Here is a 27,780-nt window from a genome sequence, read left to right on the forward strand (position 1 = left end):
TTCGTTCTCTAAACAAATTTTATTTCAGAGAGAAATACAAAAAATGTTGACAGCTAAAAACAAGGCTTGTCTGACACATGGTTAGGAAATAATAATTACGTTCGCTTTAAGTTCCACTGACAAATTTGCAAGCAGAAGACGAAAACAAAATAATGCCGATGGCACCTCAGTGACAGCACAGTTAGACTGCAGTGCTGAACTTAAGTTAGGATGTTTAGTCTGCTGCTCACAGAAAGCTGGAGGGAGTTTACACAAAGTACCGTTAAATATTATAGTACTGCACTGTTAAATGGGCAAGCACGATTAGAGTATGATGATAAACTGCACATGTAGTGTACAAACAGATCATTTTACACATTAAATAACGTCAATGAAACAAATATTGACACATAATGAGCTTCAGGACTGAGTAATTTGATTAGTTTACAGTTTGTAGTTGTAGTTTGGCACTGACAGATCAACTCTAGATGATAAATACAAAATAATTATGACTTGATCCTAAAGTCTATATAGCAGTCTGGCATTAGTTTTTACTGTTGGCTAAGAAATAACTAACAAATATCTGTTAAGTTCTTCCTCATCCCTGACACAGACAGTTAACCACACGTACCGTTCACTGTAGTAATCTCTGAAGTTTTTGCATTATCAGCTTGAAGCAAACAGGCACTGATGGGCGGCTGAATTACTCAAAAGCAATTAGGAAACATGAGAAGAAAACAGTTTTCTACTCCAAAGTTAAAGTATGTTCAAAACTGACAGCAAAATAAAACAGAGCATCCTGAAGCTTGAACAAAACTCACAACTCAAACGTATATTTTTGTAAACACGTTGCATGATCGCAAAGACTCTCAGTACCGTTGTCATTGGCAGCTCTGTGGACAATAATTAAGACTGAAGGCGAAATAATGTATAAATGTCAATAATAAGCATCCAGTACTCAAACATTTTTGTGATTCATGTGTCTTGAAGACAAAAAAAACATCAGTGTGGAGCTCCAGAGTGACTGATGGATGGATGTTTGGAGGGAAGAAGAAGAAGAGGTGGTGGTGTGGAGATAAAATGATTAGATCCTGGGCTCCTGGAGGGTCTGCAGGGCGGCAGGAACCGTTGGACCGATATGTGTGATATGTGTGTGCGACAGGATCACCGTGCTTCCCTACGACTCTTCTACTCGTCTGATTTCATTTTCATCTGTGCCTGCATCTGAGCGATCATCTCCTGCATGCGTCTCAGCTACAGAGAGAGAAGGACACAAAAACAAAGTTTCATTGGTGGAGGATTTTCTCAAGCAGCAACCATTTTCACATCATGAAGTTTTAGCTGTGTTTCTCGCTTAACCCTTTAAACCCCACAAAATATCGTCTGGTTTGAAAAACAAAAACAAAAAAACATTTATCAGAGCCACAAACTGTAAAGGAGAACAAATCATCAGACTTTTAACTTGTAGTTGGTAATTCTGTGTGACTGTGGCAGTGTTTATACAGGGCAGATAGGAATGTATGGAAACCAATTAAAAATTTAAGCAGGAAAATATACACAGTTTGTACGGTAGACTCATTAATTTTTTCGGTACTAGTAACACTTACGGTGTACGTACATGTAATTCTATTTTTTTAATGCTTTTGTAAAATAAATTAGTAAGCATTTTTTGTTGTTGTGTATTCTTTTGTTAATATATGGCAGTGTAACTGTGCCACATTGCGCAGAAGACACTTTTAATTTGAGCTACTTCGAGACATGGCTGTGCTGTTTCTATAGATGAGCAGGATTTTATACTACAGTAAAGAATTTAACAATACTGAGTAAACATATAAAGAACAGAAAGTGCTTGGGCTTTAAGAGAGTTAAAAGACTTTTACATCCTAAAAAGTATAGATTTAAAATCTCCATTTTCATTCCTCAACACAGTGTTTCCTAATATGAATAGGTGCTTAGAAATGAATTAGAATTTTGGCTTCAAGCAACACAATTCGGTAGAGATTGGATCTGTTCACTTTAAATCCTGTACAAGAAAGTACATCCGATGTAGAAAAAGAAACCCAGCAGATACACGAATGTTCAGCATATTAAGATCAGAGTTGCTCCAAAATCAAAAAACACAAAAGTATATTAGCTGATTCAGAACCTGTGTGTGTGTGTGTGTGTGTGTGTGTGTGTGTGTGTGTGTGTGTGTGTGTGTGTGTGTGTGTGTGTGTGTGTGTGTGTGTGTGTGTGTGTGTTAGTATAAATTTATCTTTATTTTTCAGCAACTCTTAATATTCGTCTTGTGGGAAAATCACTTCCCAAAACTGTTAACTTTTCTTTTTTTTTTTTTTTACTTCTATCGCCATCTTGTGGTTGAACATGAAACTTCAAATAGTTTATATTGGATGGGGTTTTTTTACACAATAAAACTGAAGTTATTTCTTGTGATCTTATGTGTTTTTGGGAATCAAATCAAGTTGTTTCAAGGCAATTAAAATGTTAATAACACAAAATTTCTGCATATGTTTTGGCTGGCAAAATTTAGATTACATAAAATATGAGGGCTAACTGCTCGTGATATACTTTGGAAATCAATGGAAAGTTAAACCATATCTCTCTTTAAATTTTAAATAGGCTTTAAACACAGATTTAAGTTAATTTATTATCATTGTTGCTGTTTTTACTACAAATATAGACCCAAGAATTACAGTCAGGTATAATCATTTACCTTAGGGAAATAACAACAGGCAGTGCTGTATTTTAAACCTCCTATAATTAGTCAATAATTTGCGACAATACCTGGAAACAGTTGCTATTTTAGGCAAAGTAAAGACTGGAAGCGCAGTAAGTACCACCTCAAGTAACCGCATTTTGAAGCAAGACACATGACATCAATATTTTTCAATAATGGAAACTCTAGTCTTACTATATTTTTTCATTCATGTGTTTATTTCAATGCATGTACTCCCTGGAACATGTATATTTTACATAGTAGCTAACAACGAAGTGTAATGCTGTCTCATATAATGTTTTAACAATGTTACTATTACCCCTTTGTTTTGTTACTTTAATCTCATATTCTTCTTATAGAGCGATTTGGCATCATCTGTCCAGGTTGCACAAAAAAAAGCTGATTTTTTACTGACATTACATGACAATAACCATTACAGCAATGTTTATTGATAGACACTGTATCTAATAATGCAGTAAATACATATTTACTGAACTGTCATCTGAATTTGCCTGTAATCGACGTCTACATTTCTGTGAATTCAACTGACCTGCTGTGCACGAACGCAACCCGTTTGTCCTAACAGTTGAACTCTGTCTTGATTTTTTAAGCTATTAAAGCAAAAGTACAAAGCTCTTTCCAAGAACCTTTCAGATAAATAACAATAACTTATCAGTGGCTTTCTGGGATAGTATTAGGGATCTAGGGAGTACCAGTGGTCATTGTAATGTTTCCTTCCACTAAATCCCTGGCAACATGTGTGCAAATGACCCACTGTCCCAGCAGCTTTGTGCTTCAAGCTGCTCACGTTTCTGAGGTCATTCCCACCATAAAACTGCACCGGCACATCCAGGCAGGAAGTGATGGCATATCCTGCCCGGGCACATTGTTTACAAACAGCTCTGATTGCACCGCGCCCGCTCACTACGGAGCACCGCTGCAGCAGCACAGGCCAATCAAGAGCCATCAGGAAGCAGATTGTTGCCTGACGAAATGTAGCAGGGTCAAAACAAACAAAACTTTTCTTTCTCTTTCCAATATACAGATGCTCTGAAGAACTGACAGGTTTCCAGGTTTGTTTTGCAGCTTCTAAAACCAGAGAACATTTTAATTTCACAGTGCCACACATGACTGACAGAGGTGAAAGAGCAGTTTTTCTGAACAGTCAGGGTGACTCTACATTTACACTTGACCACACACAGTCTGGGTTAGTGTGGTTTGAGGGATCAGATCCTTGTGCTGTTTTTAGAGATGTGTTTATTCCAAAACCTACATGCCCAAAACTACACAGGAAGAAAAGGGTCCCATCAGGCAAGCCATTTCTAATCTTGGAATAATCTGCTGAGCTGTTTATGTTTTCAAAATGAAATGGGCCAAGTGATACACCCAACTAAAATCCAGTGAGTAGCCTATTTCCATTTATAGCTCACAGTTGGTGTGATTTTCATTGTAGAACAATATTTTATGAATATTTTTTTCAGATTCTTGTGCTTTTTTAAAAAAAAGATATATTTACTCCAACATCCACATGCCCAGACATGAAACTTCAAAAAAGATCACATCAGAGCAGCCATTTTTAATCCTGATATATTCTGCTCAACTGCTTGTTTTCAACATGAATAAACCAAGTCACACATCTGACTAAAATTCAGTAAGTTACCCATTTCCATATATAGCTTATAGCTCACCGTTATTGTGATTTCAGTGGTAAAACAGTATTTTATCTGTAGCCTATCCCTGGCAGAGACACTTTTCTTTAGTGTAGTTCTGCCACTTTAACATAAAACAGTGGCAACATTTGTGTCACTACAGTATGTTAACTGTCTATACTTGAAAATTTTACATCTCTCTGAATTTAAATGTATAAAAAATGTGAAACTGTTGTAAGGACAGCCTCTGTACCACAGCAGCCTTGCACTGAACATTATTATTATGTTTCTTTCTTAATTTTAATTTTGAGATCATTATTTCTTAATTGTACATTCAGATTTGTAAAGCAAGAAGGCATACAAACAGGTAGTGACGATTTCATCGGTAGGCGTCATAGTGTACCTGGTGTTCTATTGGTTGGGGACTTTTGACAGGATTGTTTCATAAAGATCCAGAAGCAAGAGCACAAATCTGAGAGCAGATAATTCTTGAGAAGCAATTTGAGTGTGAAGAGATGCACAAATATGTGAAAGTTGAGTGTTTATCAGACTGCAGACATACAGTTCTGCAGCTGAGCAGGAGCTTTTTGAAAGAGTGTTTTGAGTGAAAGTGTTAAATAATCTTAACAAAAGATGAAGAAATAATATTCTCAATTTAAGAGACCACCCACTTGAATAAAGACAGTAGAGTACCTCCATATTATCCACTTGTTATTAAATGAGTCGAGACACATTTTTGCACAAAAAGATCAGAGCTGTGTGCTCTTACCTCAGCCTCTTTCTGTAGCAGGATCTGATCCTTATCCACCACATCCTCATCCACAGCTCTGCAGAGGAAAGCAGGTATTAAATATAATTAACCATGCTTGAAGCAGGAGTAGCTCATCAGCTATCTGAGAGACATTAAACAGCATCTCACCTGCCAGCTCTCTTCAGTCTCTCTGAGCGGAAGTTCTCGTAATGCAGGTCCTGAGTTACCTCCTGGAGGTCTTGCATGTGGGTCCTGCAAACAAACAGACACAAAATCAAATCTTCAAACACTAGAGGGCAGAAGAGTTCAGCTTTATTTTTCCTGTGGCAGACTTTTGCAACCAGCTTAATGAGGAAAAGTTCGGTCAAGGTTATAAAAGCCTTTTCCATGTGAAAATCCTATTACTTGAGGAGTTTTGTTACCAAGGAGACTCACACAAGCATGGTGCGTAGTTTGAGGAAGTCATTGTGCTCAGGATTCTCCACCTCTACTACTCCCCAGGGGTAAAGACGACCACGAATCTTCTTCCCTTTCACTTCGATCAGCTGGTTGGAGCCGATCACAGCGAAGGGAATGCTCGCCTGAGAAAGGAAGCTAGATGTCAGTGGATGTCACAAAAGAAACAAAGTCAGAGGAAGGGATATGGAAAGAGATATGGGAAATAAAAGGTATCAGAAGGGAGGTGTTGAGGTAAAAGGAAACCAGAATGAATGGGTAGAGAATGGTATGTATTGCTAAAGCAGCAGCAGGGAGTGTCTGACATACTTTGGTACCAGCTGACATCAGCTGTGTGTCCCTGTCTCACCTTCAGGACTCTGGTCTGTTCCTTGAACTCCTCATCCTCATCAGAGTCGGCATCAGGTAGCTGATAAATTTTGATCCCGTGCTCTGCGATCTCGTCCAGGATCTGAGAAGTGTAAACAAGAGAAACACAGAGGTGAGGAGGCAGCATTTTGACTTCAGTGTGACCTCCTGACCTGTCCCACAACACAGGGGAAAACTCGACTCTTGAGTCCTTCAGATACAACCAAAGGTCCGGCTTGACTTTCTGTTATCAATCAGTACTCCAACAGTCCAGATATCAATGATATAAAAACCCACCTCATTTCAAAACAGTAAAGAATCCTCACTGCCACAACAATATGAACCCTTTCCTTCAAGATAACTTCATGTAAAATATTTTTACATTCTTTAATTTATAGTTTTTTTAATGCTAAATTATGTGTATAGGAACTGTTCTTTAGTATGAGTTTCTTTTAAGTTTGCTTGTTCTTCAACTTGCACTGTGATCTTATTTCTTGTTCCTGCCATTTACCTCAACTGAAATCTTTAATGTTAACTAAAACAATACATTCTGTAATGCAGATGCTCATTCCAGTAAAGCACATGCTTCTGCAAGTGATCTACATATATTTATAAAACAGGTGCATTCAGTGTAAACTGTGAATTATGTGGACAAAATAACAGCTGCTGCTCTGACCCATAAACAGAAAAGAAGAGAGCTCTATAGACTAATAGGAGGGTGTGAGTGAGTATCCGTTGTTGCAGCAACACATTTAATTAAAGCCCCCCATAGGGGATAAGTGGGAAGACAGACAGGGTAGACAGGTGAAAAATAACAGTCTGTGTGTGCATTCAGGTTCTGAAAGAGTCCGACACAAAGTTCTCACCCTCGTCTATTTCTTCTCCAACCGGTGTAGAAACAAGTTAAAACAAAGGAGCTTTCTTCACCGCTACCTCGGGGACAGATGTCAGTATTTATTATTCTAAGCATCAAAGCTGCATTTTTCTTTTGTTTCACTGAGTGCAGAATTTTTAAATTCACAATGTAGTCTTATGTAATTGAGCCAAAAAATGTCAAGTGTTGTTTTCCTGACTTTTTGGGTACTTTCATGTACAGTAGTGTACAAAAGGACAGTGGTGAGTCAGGCAGGAGTCTGGGAAGTGAGTGCAGGTTTTCCTACCGAGCGCAGCTCCTGTTTGAGTCCTTGTTATGGCTGTCGCTTGTTTTCTCAGTGAGCGCTGTGCACAGTATGTGTGAGATAGTGTGTGTGGGGAGAGTGGGGTATTGTTGCGGGGCAGATCTAAAAACAAACAGGCTTTGCAGGACTCAGAGGAGAGCGTGACACCGGACCAGAGCCTCTTTTTCCTTCATTTACTCAAACACACACGATTTACAGAACCCTCCAACATGGAGGCTGGATAAACATCAGTGTGGTGGGGCAGCACATAAAGAATTTTGGGAAACTGTGCACTCAGTGGGAAAATAAACACGCATGACACAATGGCAGGAAAAAATGAAACAAGCAGCAAATCTAGGCCGTCAAGTAGATAAGATAGAGACAAATTCAGATATGTGATAAAACAGGAAAAGTGGGACTGAAAACCACCAAGCAGCCAATTAAATGAACAACTGATGAAACCAGTATAAACATTTCATTAATATCAGTAAATATGCTGAAATGTGATCTGGTCAGGTCAATACACAAACACAAATCTGTTGTCTGCCATCATCTGTTTCCAGACCTTGAAAATCCAAAATGGCTGTTTACCTGAATTACTCTGTTCCGTAACATGTGCTTAGTACGGCCTGACACCTGTAATCAAAACCTCTCAGGGATCATGAGATGTCAAAATCACTGCCTGCTCCAAATCCCTGTTGTCTCCTGCTGATTTACTGTACACAATGTCAGCCTTAATCTCAAATGTTACACCAGACTCTCCTCCTCGTAGTTGTGTATTTTCGTTGGCATGGGAATGTTGGCAGTGGGAGCCATTTTGATTTTATGACCATCCTGTCCAGCTATAATACACCGCTCACTCCCACCCCTCACTGTGCTGTTATGGTTGGCTGTGCGGGTCCACTCAGCGCTGTCCGGGCGGCGTACAAACAATGCCACGCAAGACTCTGCCTCAGCGTTAATTAGAAAAGGAAGCCAAAGACTTATCGGTGTAAGTTTCTGGCTCACATCGCAGCATATGAACATTGTTTGTGGAAATATTCAGTCATGTTGGGCAGCTGTGATAAGTTCAGGGTGGAGGCTGATGCTGTTCACTTAGAAAATGGGTTAAAAATTAGGGAAATTATAGATGAATAATGCCAGACGTGCATTTCCAAAGAAAAGTCAGGCTTATTCAGTTCTAGGAGTAGGAGTATTAAATAGATTGTAGCGGTTATGTGAAACCCAAATATAGCACACCTGCAGGCCTATACATAGGTATAATTGCAGAGAGTGAAGTGGTGGGAGACGTGGCTAAGCAGTTTTTTTCTTTACAATTGCACAGCAGCTTGAACCAAACCCCTAAATCATAAAGAAACACGGTGCAAACCCATCATTACACGGATTACAGTTCCATCATGTCATCCTGCCGAGAGAATAATATTTTCACAATTTGTTCATTCTTACAAACAAACCCACAAAAATATGAATGACTCAAACACCTGCTAAGCACTGGGCAATGATTCCTGGACAAACATCATTGGAAGGAAGCAAACAGCTGCCAAGGAAAAGACCAAAGAAACAAAAGAGGGGATTGTGGTGAAGCTTTGACATTCAACAGGTAACGGCACGCACAAACACAGACGCAAGGATTCAGTTTTCTCATGTGATTGTTGGGGACAAGACTGAGTCTCTTCTGGATTGGCATGGTGTTTGAACTGTAACAGGGAACAATACTTGGAAGTAGAAACATGTACCAGAGCATTCTCAGGAAATCAACAATGCATACAGAGAAAAAAAAACACAAAACAAAACAATCAAACTGCATCTAGACACTAAACATCCCTGGTTGAGAAGAGCAAGAATGCGAAGAATAGGGAGCAGATCAGTAGCACTTTTACATAACGTTTATGTAACCTCACAGCTGCCTGCCAGCTTCTGCAGTGACCATGGGAATGAAACGGTGCATCACTGCCATTAGATGAAGTGAATCTGATTGGCTTTTAGCTGCTTTAAAACCTGGTTTCATACTGAGACAATACGAAAACCCTTTCACATGCACTTTTCCAACTTTCAAAGTAGCTTTAAAATCTCCGGTCATATCAGAGTTACATATTTGAAAGTTTTTACTATGAAAGTAATAATTTCCTCCCTTAAATTGACTTAAATGTAACTTAATTCTACCATTGCCTCATTTAGTGTGTCTATATATAAAGTCTCTTCCTCACTCTCCTATTATTGCAGCCACAGTACACAAGCTCTCCTTTAACTTTGCTCAAACACTGTCAAACTACTCTGCAATACACAATTGCAAGTTTTAATACTGTAAGAAGTAATTTAGCCATAAATATTCATACCAGAAACCAACAGCTGAAGAAAAACAATGATAAAAGTCCTGCCTTGCAAGCAGACCGGATTGGAACTGCAGAGGTCCGAATCCATGTTTTTTGGAGGATCATCATTACACTGCAGTTTCACAGTGGACATGTTCAACCATGGTGTTCACTGATTCTTTCTCTTGCCATGTCTTCCAGCTAACACAAAGAAACCATTTCAACAAAATTAATAACTTGGTTTTCACAGGATGAGGGATCTATGGTTGTTCAAGTCATCTCACTCCTCCCTATCTGACAGCACCAGCTTGTTCCAACTCTTCACTAGGCCTTCATGATTAAACTGAGAGAAACTGAACAAGGATTGGATGTGTAGCATTAGTTTTTAATGACCGACCCACTGGTGGGACACTGCTTGTTATGAAGTTCAAGAACAGGGGCCCTCTTTTTCCAAAGCTGGGGATTTATTAGAGGCAAATCCTGGCCATGGTGAGTCCTCTGTGCCCCTTATTAGACTTCAGTGGGCTCAATTGCGCATCTGTGAACAAGACAACTGCTTACCTTGCACATTATAAATCCACACACTTACTTTAAGGCAAAATCTCTGGTGCTCAAAGGAAAAAGCTAACATAAGGAAATATGTTGCCATAGAGGTGAACCAGTAGTACCGAGTAGTAATAAAAACTTACAATGAATATAAAAGTTTCAATGAAAGGGATTAAACTACAGAGGTAGTATTTGGAGAAGCACATTTTATTCCATCATTTGCAAAGTTTAACTTTGTTTCGGTTACATACTTATTCTGCAAGAGCTGTGATACCTACTTCCTTGTTTACATTTTTGCCTAATTGCGTCACATTTTCTAAATGATGTATACAATTACGGTTGGTGAATTTGCTTTATACACACACACACACCCCATAAACACTAGATCTGGGTTACCCACCTCAACCTAAGACCATCCAGCATCTTAAAAATCAAACATTATTTATGAAACTAAAGGTAATGCATTTTAAAATTAACTTCTAAGTAAAACAAAAGAGGTATCATTTCACACAAAAATGCCATTTATACATTGAAAGTGGCTTTTGTTTAATATTGATACATTTACAATCAGACATGCTATATCTAAGATTTCACATCGGGTAGACCAATGTTCTTGGTAAAATGTTAATTACTTTATGTTTCTATCTCAGAAATTTGGCTTTAGTTTTATTTAGGAGGGAAATGAAAGCAACTTGGGAAAACATTTGCACAAAAACAGATTCTTTAACAATTCTTAACTAATGTTCATGTTTTAAAGTCACATCAATCACAAAAATTAAGCTCCAGTGAGTGTGAAGATTAATTCCAGCCAACAAACAACGTAAAACATGAGTTGTGGATGAGCAAAAATATGGTGTCTTACCACATAACATAAAAAGGCCAACCTGCTTAAACAAAATACTGTGATGAGTACCAGCATCTCCAGTTATATATCTAAGTCTAGAAAAGCATAAAGTCTTAATATTCAAAGCTGCTTTATGGCTATAAACTGCATTTCCATAGTATGAAATAAAGAGGAATGTCACTCTAGCAACCAACCTACAATACCAACATTTATTTAAACAGAAAACTATGATTTAGTCAGTCTCCACACAAGGAAAAAGTGTAATTTTCAGTAAATCTCACAACAAATCTAAATTGGAACACTACATGAAAACCACTGACCTTTGCAACCATGTAATTAATATTTCAGACAAGACATATTACAATACAAACAAAAGCGCAGAAGGAGAGAAAGCAGATTTCTTGCTCAATTTCTACTACTATTCTTTAGTTTACAAACTTAATTTGCTAACCTCAAGACACATGAGAACAAATGCTTCTCTCTTGCCAGGAAACGCCTTTCAACTAACCGGCTCTCTCCTGCCTGCAGGGAGTCTGAGGGGGTGAGGGAGCCCCAACAATACCTGATCTGGGGGGTCGAAGGGATTTAGGCCTCATACCAGCCTCCTACACACACACACTTTCACGTACCCATAGCGAACTGCTGCCTCACTTTGTGAACCGGTATAATCCGGCGTCAGGAGTGGGGAAAAGAGTTTGCCTGTTACGTACAAGGAGCTTTGGAGCTCCAGGAGGTGAGTGAATCATCAAAGACTGAGCCCAGTCTTACAAGAGAGAGAAAAAAAATATACTCACATCTTCAGGTACCCTGACCTGCAAAACATCTACAGAGAAAATGCTTCTGATATCTTCCTCTAAAAGGACCAATACAAGACTGACCGACACATAGCAGCACCAGGAGAACAATATCTTTCTGTTCACAGGATTAAAGACAGTTGCACACACTCACAGAAACACAATGCAGATATATTCAGTCAGTCTAGCTTAGAACTGACCGGATCAGAACTGAATGGACCAGAACAGCTGGATTTGTTCGACAGGAGGTACCGATGGAACGTACAGAGGAAGTCCCGGATCCATCGTAACATAAAGGCATCATATGAGTTCCAATGGTCAGCACACACACTCACATGCACACACACACACCGTCCCACACTCCTATTGTCTGGACTAAGTATTAGTACAGTTGAGACCACCCACCTCTCCCTCTGATCAAAGAGCATGCAGAGATACAATCGAGCTATTCATGTAATCTTGTACTTAAGTGAGATTTAGAAGGGGACAGTACGAGTTTAGGATTTCAACCACACATCGAGTTTAGTGGCTTGGTCTGCTAATCAAAGGGGGTCTCAACGGCAAACACAACAGCAATAAGTGGCTCATTAGCGGCACGGCAAAGTCCGGAAACCATCTTTTCAGGTTGGCCCTTGAACAAGGAAACCTGCTGTTTTCACACTGCAGTCGGCTTGTACTTTCTTCACTCGAGAACACACAATTGTGTGTAATCGAGCTGCTCGCTTCATGAAGAAAAAGGCATATTTATTGTTTTAAAATCTGTGGAGATGTGGAGCATGCCCTGGCACAATGACCGCTGGAGGGCAGAAAAATAAATATATCCGCGTGTTTGAAACACTGGCAGGAAAAGGACTGAGCACAAGTTGACCATGGACTGCGCACACACACACAAAGACTAAGAATGAAGTAATTGACTCTCAAACTTTACTCTGGGGCACCAGTCTAAAAATTTAGTAAAGCAATATGTAAAACGGACATAAAATTCACAAAATTCCATATCATTAATCAGTTGTATATGCCTGCCTTATAATTTCCATTTCTTGTGTAAAAGAACTGACTGCCCCTGTGTCAAAACTGTTTCACTTTCATAAAACCTGGTATGAGCAGTCCAGCAGTTATAATGTCTGTAAGTGGAGAACTGGTTCACACAGTTTGACTGTAGTGGAGCAGCTGGAGGACAGCAACTCAGACAAAGAAGGTAAAACTGTGACAGTGCCTGAACTAGTGGTAAAATCTGGCATCTGAGGGGACAAAGAGGAGGGAGAGAGGGTTCTGGATAGGAGACAGTCAGCAGAAATGGCTGGTTAAGGATAAGTGGCTGGCTGGGAGAAGAAAGGAGAGGAGATGAGGAAGATGAGGGAAGTGACAAGCGATGTGAGGAGAAAGGAGGAACACAGAAGGGAGTGGAGGGAGGAAGAAAGGCTAAACTACTGTCTGCTGTCTGCAGCCTGGTGCGAGAACAGAGGAGGATCTGGGTTCTCTAGCCCTCGCTGACCTCTGGTTTAGGAGAGCAGCCTTTAGTCTTCACGCAAAAGGAAAACAGAGATGCCACGCAGAGCATCTGGTCAGCTTCTGCAAACCTTTCATCATATTAAACAGCAAACTGCAACTTTCTGACAGCTTTGTTTAAAGGAAAGGCAAACATATATATTTACACTTTAATATCTGTGGAGCATTTTTCAAAAGTACATTGTGGGATTTTAGAATTCATATAAAGCATACAGGGCTGCACAGTGGATCGGTGGTTAGCACAGTGGATCGGTGGTTAGCACAGTGGATTGGTGGTTAGCACAGTCGCCTCACAGCCAGAAGATCACTAGTTTGTGCACTGGCCTGGAATCTTCCTGTGTGGAGTTTGCATGTTCTCTCTCTGCATGCGTGGGTTTTCTCCGGGTACTCCAGCTTCCTCCCACAGTCCAAAAACATGCTGAGGTTAATTGGTGATTCTAAATTGTCCGTAGGTGTGAATGTGAGTGTGCTTGTTTGTCTTTATGTGTAGCCCTGTGACAGACTGGTGACCTGTCCATGGTGTCCCCTGCCTTTGCCCTATGTGGGATAGATTCCAGAGCCCCGGTGACCCTAATGAGGACTAAGTGGTGTATAGATAATGGATGGAGCATACGGCAGAAGTGAGAACACCTCTGTGCAATATTTCTTTAATATCATGTCAAAATTGTATAACCTGTCAATAACTGTATTACTTCTAAACTGACAAATATGTCCACTTATGAGAAATCAAAAACAACTACTTGGTTACACTGGCAATACAAGCCCAAGGGTAGAAACTAAATATACCTGAAGTGAATACATCTGTGATCTCTTACACACAGATTAGAAAATTTACAGAGCTTACAGGAAGATCAGTGACCATCTAAAAATCTGTTAAATTATAGCTACTGCTATAATAACAAGGCATAGCACAAACATAGTACCAGTTATCAGAGCCGCAGTGGTTATCCTCTGAAAGTGATGCCACAGACAATGAGCTACTTGCACGGTCCAGGCTTAAAATTTGGCACAGGTGTTAATGACGTACATCAGAATTTCCCTTGCTTGCTCTTTAGCACAAAACTACCAGAATAAACTTTGTTACAAGTCGTGAAAAAAAGCCTGATGAATATTGACAGCACATTCTTTGGTCAGAGCTCAGCATACTTGACCTGGCCAGGAATACTGCAGTGAATGCATAATCCTGACAGTGATGCATGGTGGTAGGAGTGTAATGGTGCTGTATTAGAGCAAAAGGTGTTGAGATGAAATTTATAAATGGCAACAAGAGTACTGGTGGATATACTAAAACACCGTCTGATAAGATGACTCCAAGTCTGTAGTAGCTTGGCTTTAGAGAAATATTCCAGCGTGATAACGATCCACAGCACACAGCCAAAATCCCACAAGAGCTTCTAAAGAAGTAAAAAGTGAAAGTGTTCCTACTTCTGTTGTATACTGTATGCTTTCCACTCCTTCTAAGGAGTGTTGGGTTAAGGTGCATTTAATTAAAGTATGAAAATGAACAGGCAGAGACTTGAAATTTGCTCAAGATTCTTAATCTAACAAGCTGAACAGCACACTCAGTATTAAGTTAAACTTATGTGAACTATAGATTTATGTTGTGAAAATCTAACACCTGAAAAAAAGAGTTTTGGCCAAACCAATCAACTGATTACTCTAGCTAAAAATCAGACACATGACAAGAAGAACCCGGCATCTTCACTTTGTTGTTTCCATCTGGATTCCAGTCTAAACCAGCTGGGTACTGTCCTCGATGTTCAAACAAAAAACAACCAGTAAAGCAGTTTGAGACTAAAGCCCCACACAGGATATGACTGTAGGGTCCCAGACTGAGAGGATCAGCCCCTCAATATACCCTCCTCAGGGCAACTTATGAGCTAGAGACCACAGCGACCCTGGTGAAGGAAATTGGCATTAGAGCAAATTAAAAAAAAGAGGAGACAAAGAGGCAGAGGGAGAAAGCAAGAGACGGCTGAGTCAGGCACTGCCAGGAGAGGAAGGACTGGGCGAGAAGCAAGCAGAACTAAGGGGATGAAAGGTGAACGATGGGAGGTTTGTTCACTGCGTCCTTTGAGCCTGAGCTGTGCAGGGCAGCAGGTTGTGTCTTGTCAGTGGAACAGTCTTGACACATTGCAGGAAACGTATATTGTTTTGGAGAAGCTGCTTCCTTGTAATAATAAAAAAAAAGAACTGGACAATCTTTGAGGTGGGGGTTGTCCCATTTACCCAGAGACAAATGGCTCCAAACGGTGAGAAAGTGCCCTGCTGAAAAACAAACTAATAAATTGTGTAGGAGAAACACTCGGGGTTATCAATCATCCTCCAGCACTCAGCTTTCTGGCAGGTTCTTGGCTGCTGGTGCTCTGACCTCAAAGGAAGGCCTGGTGGCCCGCTTTACTGTACTGTACCGTACGTCAGGAATCAGGCACGTATACCTAAGAGCCACTTCAACTAATCTGATCTAACCAACAAACACTCACGCCAGTTCTCCTGAGAGACACTTAATAAAGATTAATTGGCATTGCTATGCTGCTTCACATTTACAATGCCTATGTTTCCAAACACGCAAAGAACACAATTACTGTGATAAATCAGTGATGTCAGAATAGTCAAGAATAGCACATTTACACCCTGCAATTATTTAATTGTTCTGAATGTACTTGAAACTACATTTTACCTGTACTTAATCTATCACATATTTTAAAGAGTACATGCTTAATTTAAACTCAGTATGCTGGAGAGCAGCAATAAGGCTATAGAGGGGACAGTTGGTGCTTGTACGTGCACTTGTGTTTAATTCTTGCATGTAGCCTTCTGTTCAGCAATGTGACAACAACTTTTTTAGTGGTTCAACTTTCTACTTTGACCATTAAAGCAATACAGTAGTGCTAAGTTTCAGCTCTAGTATGTTATGATATTATTTTGTGACAAAGACACTCATCTACAGAGGTCTCAAGTCTTTGTCATAAACACAACCACTTTTACTAACTTACCAAAAACTTGCCAAGCTGTATATTAGGAGTTTTACATGACTATTGGCTTTTATGACACCTGTTTTTCTGACTTTTTTAGACTAGGAATAAATACTGACTGTGGTATGTGCTTGAATATCAGCATTTGGATCTCTTGTCACTTAGAAAGCGTAAAAGAATAGAACGTGGAAAGGTCAAATTACCTCTATCGGGAATTTATGGTGTATCTTTATATCTTTATCTGATTAAAAAGGACATCAGTTATTTTAGAAGATAACGCCAAAAGAATGAAATGCAGCCTTTTGTGTCCAGTAAAATTAGGGCTTGTAAATCTGAAACAAACTGATGCAACATCAGTCTGTAAATAGGCACCGCTGCAGCACTTTTTTAAACAAACTGAGGTGAAGATAAAAGTTGTGTATGCCAAAATTGTGGCCCAGTGAGAGATAGCAGTAATACACCCTCCTTAGAGACACAGTGTGCCATTTCTAAATGTGGAACAGATACCTCAATTAACCCTGTGTATTTCCTGGCAATAATGGCTTGTCCAGGAACTCACTGTCATTAGATAAGGCTGAGATAAGGTAAAATATCTCATTTGGTGTGTAACTAGAACAAAAAAAAAAAAGATATTTAGTGCAGAAAAACATGTTTTTGTCATTGTTGCTATAGATGTTATGGATGTGTGAGTGTGTGCGCATGAATTGGAAAACTTTGCTGAACTCTCAAACTAATTGCTGTTTAGCATACAGAGGGAAATGTCTGTTAAATGAACACTTAGCGGAGCATGTGAACAAACCGCTGGACAGTCAGTGCTGAGGACAGTTCAGCTGAAACGAGGTCAGATCAGAGTGATACTGTTACAATATTTCCGCTGGCCCACTTATGTAGTTTCCTACTTTGCTGCCACACATTAACAATATATGTAGAAGAAACGTTCAGACAAATTTAAACAAAAGCTATGTCAAAGCTCTAATCAAGACAGCTGACCCCCTGAACGCTGCCAGCTGGATCAGAAAGCCAACAAGCTCTGGGATTTTCTGTATATTAAGCTGGGGGTCAGTGGTGGCAGGAAACATGGTTTTGTTCATCTCAAGTGCCAAAGGAACACTTTGTAGGTTTGAGGAAGGTCACAACACAAAACAACACTGCAGGGTACAATTAAACTGGCAGGTTCCCTTCAGGGCAACACACTGGACTGATTCCAGCTTTGATGCTGGAGCAACAATTTGTACACTGGTGAAAACCCAGAGTTAGTGCTGTTATGGAGTTCACATATTTTGATACGGTGACAAACGTTAAATCCTGTTGTCTTAAGCAGCACAGGAAGAAAGCGTGTGTCCTGAACGGCCAAGCTGTGATCTTTTGTTTTGTTAAGATGCTGCATCAGCGATTTCAAGCTACTTGACTACGGAGGCTTTGAAGACTGAAAAGAACGCAGCTGAGCTAGACTCTTGTTAGCTGACCAGCCAAACGCCTGCCAGACCACCGGCTCCGAGACCTGAATGAGAGGCAGGTGGGAGGTCCGGGAAGGTGGGGAGACAGGCTGACTTCCAATTAAAAACAAGCGAGGTGGGAGTGTGATGAAAAAGTAATTTGCAACTATTCTCAAGCACTGGCAACCAGCAGTGACCTTCACTATCCGTTAGACTGATTTTTTTTATCAATAATTTTTTTTTGGTAAAATGCAAGAAAATTGTAAAATAATGGCAGCAAAGTCTGAGGTCACTTTTTCAAATACATGTATAAAATGTCAAAGAGAAAAAAAAAACACCAAATCCTCACATTTGACAAGCTCTTACAAAAGAATGTTTGGTATTTTTGTTTGAAAAGTGACTAAGACAAGTTATTTCTCTCTAAAAATAATTACCTAATTGCCCAATTGCTTCTTTTTTTCTGATTCCAGACTTCCAAGTATGGAACTACTAAGGAACACCAATTAAAGAGAAGAATAGAAACACTGAAAGGGAAAGAAGAGTAGTAACACAGAAGCAGGAAAATCCTACTAACTCGTCTCACATGTGAGAGATTACCAGCTGAACACACTGCTGTGAAGTTCGTATATTGTGTGGTACTACTCTGTTCTTCCCCCTCTGGACAGCAGGAAGCGGAGAAGCGTGCAGGCAGGCAGGCAGACACTTGGGTCAGCTCCAGCAGGAAGTATCTGGAACGGGCTGAGACTGGATGAGATGTGCTTCATCCATATTATATACAACACTCTTTTCCAACGCCCGTCCCTCCTACCGTTTCCCCTCCAATGTTGCCCCTCCCTGTGCTTTTGAACAATCTGCCAGTATCACCAAAAACACAAGCCATACATCACTGTGATTACACACGTGTGCACTCTCACACAAAAGCTTGGATGTTCGACACACCAGGCTGCCAATAAGGATAGAAAAGTGACATAGCTATTTTAAGTGTATCAGTCCATTCTATCATCATGATGATGGTCCATTTTCTAATGGATAAACCATGCATCTGCTGACGGGATGAAAACAAGCACATAACAATCCCAAAATAAAGTCCCCAACATCCTGACTACAAGATTCTTTAGACATTCCAGCTTTGTGCCGGTAGTCAAAACTAGGGGAAAGATGATTACATGTACTTTATGTAGAGTGGAAACCTCTGGATGGAATATTATGTTGATGTGTGCATTAAACCCACCCTCCTCTTCAGGCGATCCCTCTCCTTCAGTGTCAGTGTGTCAGCCTTGGCGATGACTGGGACTATGTTAACTTTGCTGTGGATGGCCTTCATAAACTCCACATCCAGAGGCTTTAGGCTAGGAAAGAAAAAAGGAACAGGAAGGACAATTGGGACACCATGAAAAACTGGGAGGGCAGCAGTGCTGAGATGAAAAAAATCTGAAAGTGGTTGAAACTGGACAAATCAAGCGTGTTGTGCAACTTTAAATTTCATTACAGCCCTGGGAGACAATGCATTACCAGTGATCGGAGGCAACAGTTTTGTCTCTATAGCATATACAATGCGGATGCAAAAATATTAACAAGCAGCTGACCAAACAAGAGATGTTCTGAAATATTCGAAATGAGGTAGCAGAGTAATCAATGTATTGCAAGTGTTTTTTTTACCCGTGTCCAAATGGAGAAATGAAGTAGAAGCAGCAGTGCACCCGGTTATCCACTATGTGTCTTCGGTTCAGCCCACTCTCATCATGGAGGTATCGCTCGAACTGATTGTCAATGTACTGGATGATGGTCTTGAAGCTGACACCAAAACAGACAAATGAAATATTTTTCTGTCAACACTGTCAAGGAGATACTCTCTATATACAAGAAGGATTCATGTAAATATACAGTATTTTATAAAGCAAATGCAGTAAATAGTCTCAGAATTAAACACAGATATATGCCTAAATAAACTGCCTGGACTTCAACAAAAACATATCTTGGTGGTTGTATGTCACTGTTCCTCCAGTTTCATGATAGACTGCTTTCAATTTAAGGATTTCAAGTTAGTCTGTAAGCTGAGAAAGCTTTTAAACTCTTCTGGATGAACTAAAAGAAATTAAGGCGGTCAAAACAAAGCAACAGCAGACATTTTTCTGCTATGAGGTCATCATTTGACAGTCACCTCAGTTCTTAAGCATCTCTTACAACAACAGTCATTACTTTTAGCCTTTCTGAAATAGAAATAAACAGGATGCCACTTGTACACACTGTTTCTGAGCAGCTGGTGTGATAACGAGTTTAAGTGATGAAAAAAAATTTCCACCTCAAAGGCAAACAGGACAAAATGACTCGCAGAATGAACACCGTTTCTATTTTTGTCTAACCTACTGTGTAAAAATGAAAATGAAAATGCATGTTTTGCGACCAGTTTAGTTGCTTAAATTTGATAAAACCCTACTCTTCAATTGGAATGCACAAACTCTATGTTTAGTTTCAGAGACTGTGATGTAGTATAATGTGTGTTCAGTTCATACTTTGAAATGCGTGATCAAATTTGCGTCAATATCTTTCATTTTTAACATCAATCATCTAAATATTGGATTGGGGAGGGGACACCACCAGATTCTGCAGAGAAAGCAAAGGTGATATGCCTGTTTTCCTACAAATTTGTATCTTTGCAGCCTTTCCTCCCTTTAGTAGCCATTATAGGCAGTATGAGCTATTCCAAGACAATCAACTTGGATAGGGAGTCTACATTGACAGCACTATCATGAGCACACACACCTACAGATACATTACACTCTCAAACACACACACGCAGAGTGCACTAGAAGCTAGACACAGGGAATGCAGAGGGAGGAGAGGTCAGAAAAAAGGAGTTTGGGATGAAACATGAGAAAGGGAGGGGTAAAGGACAAGAGGGAAGGACGAGAGAGCATGTTGAATATGTCTCAAGTGGTTATCACTCCTCCACAGCACATAAACACACCAGTCCTGGCTGTTGATGGCATCACCGTATCCAGGGGTGTCAACAACAGTAAGACGAAGTTTCACTCCTCTCTCCTCAATTTCCACAGTCGACGCCTCAATCTGCACCGTCCTCTCAATCTTCTCTGTGGGGTCAAAGCAGGAGAAACATTGTAACATCAAATAAAGTATTATTGCCTTAAAAAAGAAAAAATCATGGGTTTTGTCATCTAAAAGGGATACTGTCCAATCTACACAAGCAGACCGGGGAGGGCCTGGATAATTGTTTTCAAGCCAGAACAAGTCCTAATCTAAGTCGAGTCATAAGAAACGCAGGGTCATATTTTGAGACTGCAGCATTCCCAACATTCCTCTTGAAATAATGCTCAGCTGGAGACACTGCAGCAGACATTTCTCTATTATTACAATGTGCGTGTGTGTGTGTGTGTGTGTGTGTGTGTTGTTGAACGTACCTGCGGCACCAGGGATGTAACGTTCAGGGTAGAGATCAGTGAGAAACAAGCTGTTTATAAGTGTCGATTTTCCCAAACCAGACTCCCCTGAAAAACAGTGACATTAGAAAACAAATCTCTTCTCTCTAAAGAAAGCATATAGTCTGAATTAGACAGCAAGAGTAATCACTCACCCACAACCATCAGGGTAAATTCAAACCCTTTTTTCACTGATTTCCGGTGCACTTGGTTGGGGAGGTTGGCAAATCCTACATAACCTGCTGTATCTGGGAACTGTAGGAACAAAAAAAATAGGCATATTGTATTTCAACCATTGTAAAAAAAATATGTACTGCCTCACAATCAAGGGTATTGTACTATTATGCAATGTTAGTGTTAAGGTATTTCCTACACTTTACTACTTGTTCCTTTCACTGTGTAAATTCAGTAAACAAGCCCTGCCTGACATTTCTCATAATTTTATGAGGTGTACGTTGAAAGATGCAAGTGAGTGTATAAGAGTGAGATTAATGATGATGATGCATATCATTGTAGAAATTCCAACAGGCAATAAAGCCTGGCAATGAAACACTTGAATTTATACAGGATATCCTCTGTGGATGCTTGTGTATGAGTGTGTGCATGAGATTACAAGCACCATGCCTATGAATCACCGGTGCCTTCTTAGGAACCCCTCCTGTGCACTCCTTCGATCTGTCACAGTTTAGTGTAATAACTGTAAGGTGGTGTAATTGCTGCCTGTTACTCACCTTCCCTTTTTCTCCAGACTGAGACATCACTACTGTTTATGGGACGTCTGATAAACCTGCAGATGAAAAAATAGGGAGATATAGTTGTAAATGATGTCACTCAAAAACCCTCCTCCTACTAGATGCAAATTGCCTCTTGCAGTCAATGTTTTTCATAAAGCTCATATATTGTGTCCATCCAGAGTAATCCATTTTGCAGTAAATCATGCAACATGTGAGAAGAAACTGTAAACACCTATAAAGTATATTTATGGCTTCAACAGTTAACCACGAAGAAAGAGGTGCAAATGAACTACAAAGATAACAGAAAAATGCAATAATTTGAACGGCCAACAGCTATTGCTCTCCTACATGTGAAAGGAAGGATTAGCTTTTTCTTCCTATCGTCAGCTTCAGACGATAATAACAAATATGACATATTCACTCTCGCTTTATGTCGCACAGCCGTAAATAGATCCCTGCATTTTAGCCTGATTTGAGGAACCTGTTGAGAATTTGTCAGCAAAACTGGAAACTAATTTTTTTTTTTAATTTGTGCATCAAATGGAAGGAATCACTTGTGTACTCTTAGAATGTTAAAAAAATAATAATAATTTTAAAAAATTATATATATATATATATATATATATATATATGTGTGTGTGTGTGTGTGTGTGTGTGTGTGTGTGTGTGTGTGTGTGTATGTATATATACACACACACACATTAAAAAATATATTTTTCTGGGGAAAAAACTTTTCATAGGAAAATCTAAAACCCTAACATAACCAAACAAATCAGCAATGAAAAGTGCCAGTCAAGTTGTAAAGCGTAAACATCTCATTAATGTAAAATCATTTAAAAAACATATATTAGCATAAAATAGTTGAGCAAAATGATCTGAGAACTAACAAGATAGGTGACAAGGTCAAGAAAAATTGGACAAAATTGAAACTTTCTCTTGCAAGTCTTCACAACTCATTCATACAGCCGCAAGCAATTAAAGAAATAAACAAGCACAGTTGTCTTTACATCTTATATTTCCAATACTACTATTGTTACAAAAACACAATGCCACCTCAGAATATTTTTATTGTAAGCTCAAAAAGATCTGCACTCTGAGCCTACGTTCAGGCGTTCATTCAAGGAGACAACTACCCCGTTCTTCATGCTATCGTGAGGAAGGAGCAGAGATTACGAGCTGGTGGCAACAAGTTTGTTCCCAGACTTCCATTAAGCTGTTACAGTCTTGTGTACCCCGTCCTCCTGTCCCACTCTATGACCCAGAGCAGACGACAGAGCAACAATCCCTCTTGATAAATTAGCTGCATAATGACTGAGCAGGAAGAACAGGCTCCATTTTATCACCAACACACTGGCCCTTGACAGGTGGAGTGTGATAAGCATTAGAAAGAGGTCGGCTGCCGTGCGCTGCCAAATGGAGATTCACTCTGGTTATATAATGTTAGCCAGGGGAAAAGAGGTGGCATGGGAACCTGAATTGACCGTTCTCTGTTGGCATGTGGCAAACACATGTGTGGACACTTGGGGAATAATTTCACACTGTTAAACGCATTAGATGGGAGTTGGGGGCGCCCCCTGTATCTACATGAAAGCTTCAGCAGCCTCTCATTCCAACAGGGGGGTTTCATCGAGCCCGTAGGAATGGATGTTTATCCCTTGGGTTCCTGAAGAATTTCCTATGGGGGGGAGGGAGAACACGTGCCTCACCCCTGACAACATTTCAAGACCAACCACATACTGAACAACACCAATCATCTAGGGCGGAGGAGTGCCAGGTGAAATCAAAGAGGGAGAGTGTATGAGGGCCTGTCAGGAAATAAACATTTAGAAAGGGGAGAAACAATCACTGACACACGGCAAATGTTATGAAAACAACGACACAGAGCATGGCATGCCATTGGCATGAGTTAAAACGACTAGGACATTGTGATGGAAAATGATTATATATATTTTGTAAAAATTAACTGCTGAAATGAAATTAATATTAGTTATTCCCTGCAGTCAAGATATTTTTCATAGAACTACACAAGGTACTAGGATGCAGAAAATGTGAACCAATGTATCCAGTTAACATTGCAGCATCTACCTGAATATATGAAAACTTTGACCTGTTGGTGGAGCAGGAGAAGAAATTAAGGCATCACCCAAGCCAGAAAAGATTGACTTTCTCAGAACTGTCGATATCTGCACCAAATTTCATATTTCAAGTGGTGTTTGAATCAAAGTGGTACACTGACCAACTGACCGACTCCCTGCCTATTGTTGCCATCCCTAAAGCTACTACACCGTGGCAGCTTCATCACTTGTTTCAAGCCTAAAAACACAAAGATGAAAATAAATGTGTTTTCATTGTTAATGAACGTCTGAGTTAATGCAGCAGACCACACAAGCGTATGCATGTGTATCACTTGCATACACATACCCCGAGTGTTATTCCACTTCAGGCTCGGTGGGAACCAGCATTAGTCCGTCAGCAGATTAATTAAACCGTTCCAATATCGCAGTTGTAATCTTACAAAGACAACACTACAGGACAGACAGGCAGGAGGCACACTTCAATAATACTCTCTTAATAATGGCCATTTAATCGGCCGGGCTGCTGAGCTGCTTACACACACATACACACAGCCATCAATGAGCCAGACGTGTGGGGGAGATTAAACAGTTTGGGCCAAAAGGGAAAAATGCCACCTTAGAAAAGCCAAAGTTGTTGGCATGTAATGCATTTACAGTTGATTTATTGGCTGGAGGGAAGCCATGAAGGGGCAGCAGTGCTAGTACAACTATTCACCTTCCTGACAAGCAGTGTCAAGGGTCCGCACACCCACTCTCTCTGGATTAAGGACTTTCTGCACTTATTGGAAACATTGAAACAATAATTTCACACCCTGGAGACTCGGTGAACTCGGTGGCATAACAACAAAAATGGTAATTTACTGGCAACTGATCACAGCAGCGGGGACCCCGGAGCTCCTGAGCATAATAAAGTGATGTTTGGCTCATATAAAAACACACACTCATAGACACACTACGACACAGAGATAGGGGGTCTTGACTGTAATTAAGTATCCCTTAGGAGCCAGAGGGAGTGGTGGTGGGCTACGGTGCTGTGATAAAGACATGAAACTGGTTTTTAAGCGGTGGTTTTTGAAACAGTTTAAAATATGAGTCCAGAGAGAGGAAAAAAGCCACAATGGGCGGAATGAAAAAGCCTTTCAACCATGAGGAAACCAGCAGGCCTGTTTGCAACACGGACAGAGTTTAAAGCACAGGATGGACCGTTTATGATGATGTGGACAGGGTAGGAAATTACTAAAATCAAGTGGGAGTCATACAGCAAGAAAATATTATCCCAGCATTGCCCACATAGCTGCTATACAGTACTATTAAGTTAAATGGGAAGAAAGGCTTTTTTGTTATCTTTTGAATGAACAAATTCTATCCATTGGTTCATTCATTCATTCATTTGCAATATTCCTTCAGTCAACTGCCATGGCACAGACTCCTAAACTTTATGATAACTTACATTAATTTCTTACATGTTATTAATTGATGAACAGACAACAAAAAATTAGCACCAACAATGAATCAAAAAAGTCATTTAAAAAGCAAAATGCTAAAGATGAAGTAGTTTCATTTTGTTAAATGTGAGGAAGTACTGCTTATCTCTGCTATATTGTAGTAACTTTTTTTCTCTTGGTCAAACAAAACAAAGAACCTTATAGTCCAGAAAACTAACATTTTCAACATTAAATGTCAAATCAAAGGACAAATTGGAGATGATAAATTGGACAATATTGTAGACAAAATCTGTCTAAAAAATAGATTTTGTTACACTGTAGGAAGCATTTAATAGCACCAAATACAACCCACAGTGGTCATTGCTGAAAATTAGTCATCACATTTTTTGCATCCATATGATAGTCTTCCTTGATTTAATTTGGAAGAAGAAGCATTGGTCCTATTGTTTATAATACTCTCTGCAGTGTCTGCAGCACATGTAGCAGAGTAACGCATCGTATCTGAGCAGATGGTGGTGTGGAGTCAAGCTGTGTCTTCACAGTAAGTTGCTAAGTAGTTTGTGAAATAGATTACAACAACATATTTTTAAAACTGAAAAAGTAAGCATGAGTAGCAGTCCTAAAATGAAGTCATTACAGTCTCATTAGACTCATACCTAGTGAGGACAAAAATATACAGTATACAGCAAATCAATGCCATATGTGACCATTTTCCTGTAATCACAATAGAACGGGGACTTGTAGGGACGAAGGTTATTTCTAAAGTGTGTTTGTTCATCCAGTTTTCCACACACAGCCTGGTTAATCAAAGGTATCCTGCTGAGAAACATCATCATTCAAACGTCTGGCACAATAGTCCAGTTCCACTTGGGTCCGTCAAAGTGAATTAAGTTCTGTTTTTCCATTCACACCAAAGTGCAAAACAGGAGGAAACATCCCCTTGTAGTTTGTAGTGTCAGAGAGAGGTCTTCCCTGGCGCTCCCGTGCCAGACAGCATTAGTAGGATAAGGCCACGGGAAGGGGAAAGGTCAGAGAGCGGTGAAGGTACTGAATCAGAGGCCTGAGACATCTTTCGATAGTACAAGATGTTGTTCTTCTGATATCAAACTGATCTCTGTCCAGCTGGATAGAAAGCGAAGCCATTTTCAGAGCTAAAGGGCAGCTGCCAGCCTGAGATTACAGCTTGCGTCGTCTGCCATCATGCCCATAGTGTTCAACACTCAGCAACAAAGGAAGTGAAATATGCATGTTTTCACTGAGCCAAAAACACAAGCAAAGATGGATGATAATTCTTCAATAGTGGCCCTCCGCCACATCTTAGACAGACATATAATGAGAATATGTTATTGTTTCCCACTGTTATTGTTATGTTGTCTGGGCACAAAATTTATTTTTGAGCAAATATAGTTTACATCAAAGGTCAAGATATAATCTGATGTTAGAAAGCAGAGTTCAAGAAAGTTACACAAGAGGTTTTTGCAGGAAATTTGTGAAGTGCTCTGAATATGTATATTTGTTATGGCACTGATTTCGGAGATATGTAGGCCTACTGAAGTGTAGAGAGTTTCCCTACTGTAACCACGAATGAACTGGAACAATGGGACAATAACTGAGTTCAAAGCACTACACAATAAAAGGTATCTGGCCATCATCACTGTTTTGAAAAGCTAAAGAGAAGGAAATGTTTATTTGGACAGTTGTGTCAAGTAATAAGGGGGAGTATAAAACAATGCTTTAGTCACTGGACAGGGAATTTGAAACGTGTGTGAAGGCCTCAGTGTCTAACAGTCAGATGTCCACCACACCCAGTCTGTCAGACACCACTGAGTTTACCAAACATCAACTGGGACAATGACAACATACCGTGTACGTACACCGCTTAGGTAAACACGGTAGCTCCTTTAAATGAGTAACTCCTTTAAAACTTGAACGACAAACTCAGTTTGACCCGAACAAATCAAAGAAACTGTGTTAACGTTACATGTCAAACTTTAGCATGCAACAGTTGTTACTGCGGCTGGTGTCATGTTGCCAGCTAGACTTCAACCGACTGTCCGGCGATTTCTCTTCCAACTATTTCCGACAGTTTTAAAATATAAAGAAATGACAAAAACAACCGAGTGATGCCTTACCTGTCCGTAACTTTGAAATATCGTTAATAACCGGAGCTTTTTGCCTCTCGCCGCTGTCCCAGCCCAGGAAGGGAAACCCGGAAAGCGCTTCCCTGAGTCCGCCCTCGTTCACTCAAGCTTTTCATTACCAACGGCTGTCCTATTGAGCCACTGACGCCATTACGGCTCAACGGTCAGGACGGCTGCAGCGTAGAACAGCGTAGACCTAACCGATCCAAGATGGCCGCTGAAGTATTGTAGTTTCTTCTGACTTTGGCCTTGTCGCAGACTGCCCTGTCTGCCGACTTCGTGGGAAAATTTTAAATGTAATATAGAAGTATTTTACAAGTCAAATTATGTTTTCTTGTGTTTAGAAGACACTACCACTATTATTTCTGTTATAAAAGTGTGTGTGTGTGTGTGTGTGTGTGTGTGTGTGTGTGTGTGTGTGTGTGTGTGTGTGTGTGTGTGTGTGTGTGTGTGTGTGTGCGTGTGGCTATGTGACT

At 40.0% G+C, this 27,780-nt stretch overlaps 1 protein-coding gene across 1 annotated transcript; it reads right to left on the reverse strand.

The window, feature by feature from the left end:
* Nucleotides 1-27,436, reverse strand: zgc:63587 (uncharacterized protein LOC393431 homolog). The gene is made up of 12 exons (XM_022196094.2): nucleotides 27,296-27,436; nucleotides 21,641-21,696; nucleotides 21,065-21,164; nucleotides 20,892-20,978; nucleotides 20,441-20,564; nucleotides 19,132-19,266; nucleotides 18,704-18,821; nucleotides 5,901-6,002; nucleotides 5,531-5,676; nucleotides 5,264-5,347; nucleotides 5,114-5,171; nucleotides 1-1,233 (listed from the first exon to the last, which is right to left on the reverse strand). The coding sequence occupies exons 2-12, from the start codon at nucleotides 21,665-21,667 to the stop codon at nucleotides 1,168-1,170; spliced, it is 1,047 nt and encodes a 348-aa protein (XP_022051786.1). The 5' UTR covers nucleotides 21,668-21,696; nucleotides 27,296-27,436; the 3' UTR covers nucleotides 1-1,167.
* Between the last annotated feature and the right edge of the window lie 344 nt (nucleotides 27,437-27,780).

Source organism: Acanthochromis polyacanthus, chromosome 7 (assembly GCF_021347895.1).
Source record: "Acanthochromis polyacanthus isolate Apoly-LR-REF ecotype Palm Island chromosome 7, KAUST_Apoly_ChrSc, whole genome shotgun sequence".
NCBI classification, from domain to species: domain Eukaryota; kingdom Metazoa; phylum Chordata; class Actinopteri; family Pomacentridae; genus Acanthochromis; species Acanthochromis polyacanthus.